This window comes from Anabrus simplex, chromosome 1, assembly GCF_040414725.1.
Source record: "Anabrus simplex isolate iqAnaSimp1 chromosome 1, ASM4041472v1, whole genome shotgun sequence".
In the NCBI taxonomy this organism is placed as follows: Eukaryota; Metazoa; Arthropoda; class Insecta; order Orthoptera; family Tettigoniidae; genus Anabrus; species Anabrus simplex.
The window spans coordinates 960307623-960313622 of NC_090265.1; the positions used below are offsets into that span (position 1 = coordinate 960307623).

Sequence of the window (6000 nt, forward strand, 5' to 3'; positions counted from 1 at the left end):
AAGAATATTCTGAATAACATGATATAGACAGATGACAATGTGGACGTGTCAGATCCACTAGACCAGAAGATTGGAGTATTACAAGGAGATCCAATCAGTCCCTTGCTCTTCAATATTGCGACTGCGGACATTCCCAGGATCATTGCTTCAGGAAATGTGAAAATATATGCATACACAGACGACATGGTACTGGAGTCTCGTGAAATAAAAAACTAAAAACTAAATGAGAAGAAAACAGTGACGACTTTCAGGAAAGGTGGCAAGCCAGCAGCCAATGATATAATATACTACAGCTGAGAACCACTAACAGTTGTCTCTTGGATTAACAGTACAGACAAACGGAAACACGTTCAGCTACCACATCAAGGAAAAAGTGGCAATTGCCATATCTGCCATGAACAGCATCCAGAATATACAGACAATTTCATTGCCAACTGCAATGAAAGGGTTTAAGCGAAAGAACTCACCGATATTAACCTACGGCCCGACACTAATCTGGGACCAACTGCAAAAGAAACACATCAAAGAAATTGAAAAGGTAAAAGCTAGATTTCTGCAAAAAGCATTGGGATTCTCTAAGTTTACCCTATCACGCATGGTCTACCTGCTTGCCAGAGAACCCTTCTATATTGAAGATCTAAGGCTTGAATTATCATTGCCCACGTCACGAGCATACCAGAGCCTATTAAAGGAACTTCATGACAAAAGGGACGATATATGGCTAGATTTCTTCTCCACAGACACAATGATCAACGGGGAATGGATAACGGCTAACTATGAACTGTGGCACAACATGACTCGCTTTGTGGTACATGGTTTCCACTACAAAATCTGCAAGAGAAATACCTACCATGATCCAGGTGAACCGTGCCAGTGTAAACTCTGTGGCAACCAATGTGATAGATACCATGTGATAAAATGCAAAAGCAGACAAATCTCGCTGATAAAATTCTGTAATAGTTAAGTGCTATATAAACTATAGAACTATACATTGACCACTATGACTATAACTGTATTATTATATGGTCATTGGCTGCATTAAATATTATTAATTATTATTATTATTATTATTATTATTAAAATCCTAATTTATAGGGAATACACTCGCGATACGTCAAAACAACAATCTACACAACACCTCCTAACTGAGTCATTTACACACCTATAGCACTTAACTGTATGTTTGAAAAAGCAATCAAGGCGGAAACACTAGAACACCAGTGGAAGCAGGAGTTTAATGTTATAAGAAATTGTATGTCAGTACATTGTGTAATAATGCAATTATTTATTTATTTATTTATTTTGCTAGTGGCTTTACGTCGCACCGACACAGATAGGTCTTACGGCGACGATGGGATAGCAAAGGCCTAGGAGTTGGAAGGAAGCGACCGTGGACTTAATTAAGGTACAGCCCCAGCAGTTGCCTGGTGTGAAAATGGGAAACCATGGAAAACCATCTTCAGGGCTGCCGACAGTGGGATTCGAACCCACTATCTCCCGGAAATAATGCAATTTTACACTCATCAAGAAACACACTGATCGCCTCAATCGTATCAACAGTAGGATTATGCAACAAACAGGAAACACTGGTAGGAAACGAATGTTCAAGACACACAAGAATGCGGAAAAGCGTCTGACGCGCAGACATGGTTAAAGGACATTGAAAAAACAAGTGATCCGCATCTCCATCACCACACGTACAGTTATGTAAATTAGCCAGATGAAAACGGAATTTATATTGGGGGGTAAGATCATGATTAAAGCGCAAACGAATGATATTTGTGATATGCCGCCCTGAGTATGACCCACTCGTGAACCAGGATTTCTGTGGAATGTTTGGTTAACACAACACATTCATGAATGACAAAACGATGACATAACCTATAAAATAAAGGGAAATGTATTCAAGATACAAACAAACCAAGTTTTACCTGTTCCTCTGACGTATGAGTTGCATAATTTTCATCATCAAAACGGTCATATTGGAGAGCTTCTAAACATCTAAGCTTAGCAGTCATATCAAAATTATTCTAACATCCGAAAAGCCCATATCACTAACACATCTGCGTCAAATACAGATTACAGACCCAACTATAGCATATAGTGGTGGGTAGAGTTGGGTCGTTCATGAACTAACTAGTTCATTTGAACTGGTACGAGTTCGTTCAAATAGTTTGAACGGGTCGTTCACGCGAGCCGTTGCCTACGTGTTATCATACAAGACCGGGAAGTGTGCGCTAGTTCTGAGCATAAAAACCGTCCCCAACCAGGTTCGCAGTACTGCCGCCAGATGTCTCGACATCGTGCTATAGTATGCATGTGCTGTAGTGTATTAATATATATAATTTAATAGCACACAACATATGGAGAAAAGTGTTTTTAATACGTTTACTTATAGATTTCACTTACTGTTAGTGTTCAAATGAACTCCAAGTGAATTTCATATACACTATAAAATATGGTATATCTATTCGTAAAAAAGAAAAAAAAAGAAAAAGAGAACAATTGGAGTTTTCAATAATTTCCAGCCGATCCAGTTTTAAAGGAGAAGTGGATAATTGCATCCAAATACAGTAGAGACAATACGCGACACTTACGGATTTCGCCTTGCTAAAATGGGAGACAATTCGACGGTGGCGCTCGTAGTGACTTGACCTGAACAAATCGCACTAAATTCAAATATAAATGGAAATGTATATGCGGAAATCGTTAAATAAATTACGTCTAGAAAGAAAGTGGTATTGAGATATTAACTTCGAAGTTGCTAATGCAATTCTGTATAAATGAATGAAGTATTATTTAAAAGGTTATTATTCAAAGACTGAAATTAGACACATAAGCAAGATATGAAATGGGCTGCTGTGAAATGGCTTGATCTTTCATTTATGCATTACTTTTTTAGCTTCAGTATTCCTGCCTGAACTTTTACGGTTGGATTTGTCTTTTTTCTCATTTAAAAAACATTGTATGATCACATTAAGACACTTGTCAATAAAAATATCGGCACATTCCTTACACACATGATGCAATGAATTAACATTTAAAAGCTCGACAATTTTCCTCTTAACATGAAGTCTACTAACAGAAAGAAAATCCATAAAATTCCGGTTTTAATCTGAGAAGAGGGATTAAAGAAAGAAAAGTATGAAAATGTTGTCGATAATGATGCTTTGAGGAATATTTACGTACAATTAGAGTAAAAATGTAACATACCCTTGGCTGTATAGTCGAGTATTTTTTAAGTCGCTGGCCTGGAAATGATCTGAACAGATCTTATAATTCTTATATAAGCGTAACGTCCTTCTTTCTTGTACACCTTATCCAAATCACTACTGTGACATTTCAAAACTCACAGATCACACCTACAAAAACACATCGGTATTGAAGGTTAACTGCTGCACTATAGAATAAAATATGCGTATTACATTTTATACCAGTTAAAATATGGGTTGAGCAAGTCAGAAGATTATGAAGTACTATAAAAATCTCTGCCACTGGAAGAATATATATGCAAACACCAGTGGCGTATCCTGGAATCTCCACTGAGGCATGCAACTAGTAACCATGCAGTTAACACAATGTATTAAGTAAATTTCAATTCTACTCACCCTAAAAGTGAACTCGAGCCAAACAGTTTTACTGTAAGTTCCTGGATTGAAGGTGCGTACACAATTCTTGTTTTCTATTTTTAAATTTACGAGAGTCCGCCTCTGTGGTGTAGTGGTTAGTGTGATTAGCTGCCACCCCCGGAGGTCCGGGTTCGATTCCCGACTCTCCCACGAAATTTGAAAAGTGGTACGAGGGCTGGAACGGGGTTCACTCAGCCTCGGGAGGTCAACTGAGTAGAGGTGGGTTCGATTCCCACCTCAGCCATTCTGGAAGTGGTTTTCCGTGGTTTCCCACTTCTCCAGGCAAATGCCGGGATGGTACCTAACTTCAGGCCACGGCCGCTTCCTTCCCTCTTCCTTGTCTATCCCTTCCAATATTCCCATCCCCCGCAAGGCCCCTGTTCAGCATAGCAGGTGAGGCCGCCTGGGCGAGGTACTGGTCATCCTCCCCAGTTTTGTCCCCGACGCAGAGTCTGAAGCTCCAGGACACTGCCCTTGAGGCGATACAGGTGGAATCCCTCGCTGAGTCCGAAAAGCCGAGGGAAAAGCCAACCCTGGAGGGTAAGCAGATTAAGAGAAAGAAGAAGAAGAATTTTTGCTACGGCCTTTACGTCGCACCGACACAGATAGGTCTTATGGCGACGATGGGATAGGAAAGGCCTAGGAGTTGGAAGGAAGCGGCCGTGGCCTTAATTAAGGTACAGCCCCAGCATTTGCCTGGTGTGAAAATGGGAAACCACGGAAAACCATCTTCAGGGCTGCCGATAGTGGGATTCGAACCTACTATCTCCCAAATGCAAGCTCACAGCCGCGCGCCTCTACACGCACGGCCAGCTCGCCCGGTAAAGAAGAAATATACGAGGGAAGGTAGAGGTCTCCCGGCTTGAACTATTTGAATCTTTTCATCAAACGAACGGCCAGTAAAATGATTTACAATTATATCCGTTTTAGACTCATCCATCGTTAATACCACAATAAGCGCAAAATATAATAAAAGACCGAAAACAACGAATACCACAGGAACAGCACACACAGAATGAACTCACTAATCAGCAAATCACACAATGAATTAACTCACTAGTTAGCCACAACTGAAGCACTGGAGGAAAGTCACCTAAGTGGCATTGGTCAGTTTCGTCACGTTGGGTTCTCGCTGGGGATAATCTGTGGGTCCCGTTCGCTGTAAACATGTCGACTTTCTCCAAGTTGCTAACAGATGGCAGAGGGTAGCACGGGTATGGGGTGACAAATTCTGACCAAGTTTCAATTGCAGCGACATCGTTCGGAGGGTTTCAGAACTACGTCTGCCACCGAATGCAATTTTAAGATTGAATGCCTTGCATCCTTAACTCCGCCATGCTGTCTCTTTCTTCCTAGAGAGGAGTAGACGGCGAGACTACACCAGCACCACACGTAGTCAAGCAACGGAACTAGTACAGTTGCGCGGACCTTTTGAACTTCTGAGAGATGAAATCGTTAATATTTGACTTAAAACAACCTAAAATCGTACATCAGACAGTTCTTTGTGTTATCATAACGCATGCAGTGAATGCCTTGCATTCAAGGAGAATACGCCCCTGGCAAACACAATATTACTTACATGTTCTTGTCACGAGGGAACCTGAAGAACGACCGCGCATTTTTCTCTACTTTGTAATTACTGCAGCCAAACGCAGCACATACCTTTCCCCTCATGTTGAGAGGAGATATCAAGGAATGACACACGCTACTATTTAATTATGTCAACTCACTGAAAACGCATAAATAACACCAAAAACTTCACACAAAAATACACGTGCTCTTATGAGAGAATCAGTACTTTTCAGGTCTATCCGCTAGAGTGAGCTCCAATAGCTGTCCCTCGATATCTCGTTCAGTGTCACGTATTGTCTCTACTGTATTTGTTGCTACATCCGGACAGAGTTGGGGGGAGGGGAATTAGGTTCGCTTTGGTCGCCTGGGACGTCATCCAGAGTCTGTAATTTACATTCTAATTATTGATACTTCAGTTTATGGGTTACAGATTCATTAGATCACTTCACTGCCTCCGGTTACCGCATCAAAAGACACTTAAGAATTAGGCCTATAATGGCTTTTCGAATGGAAAAAACTAGAATGACGTCCCTGATTAAAGATCCCCTGTGGGTGGGGGCGGTAGAATAACACCCACGATATCTCCATCCTGTCGTAAGAGGCGACCAAAAGGAGCGTCAGGGGCTCTGAACTTTGGAGCGTACATTAGCGACCATGGGGCCCTTAGCTAAGTCCTGGCATTGCTTCCACTTACTTGTGCTAGGCTCCTCACTTTCATCTATCCTATCCGACTTCGCTTGGTCAACTCTTGTTTTTTCCGACCCCGACGGTATTAGGTTTCCCAGGCCTAGGGAATCTT

General features: G+C 41.3%; 1 protein-coding gene across 3 annotated transcripts in view; it reads right to left on the minus strand.

Annotated features, from left to right (window-relative positions):
• Positions 1–2164, minus strand: part of Fntb (Farnesyl transferase beta subunit) — a 339753-nt gene extending 337589 nt beyond the window's left edge. For 2 of the 3 annotated variants that reach the window (XM_067136752.2, XM_067136753.2), the window contains exon 1: positions 1932–2164. In XM_067136752.2, coding sequence (XP_066992853.1) covers positions 1932–2018 — 87 coding nt within the window. In that variant the 5' untranslated portion in view covers positions 2019–2164. The remainder of the gene's footprint in view (positions 1–1931) is intronic. The other variant, XM_067136751.2, reaches the window with a different exon arrangement.
• Between the last annotated feature and the right edge of the window lie 3836 nt (positions 2165–6000).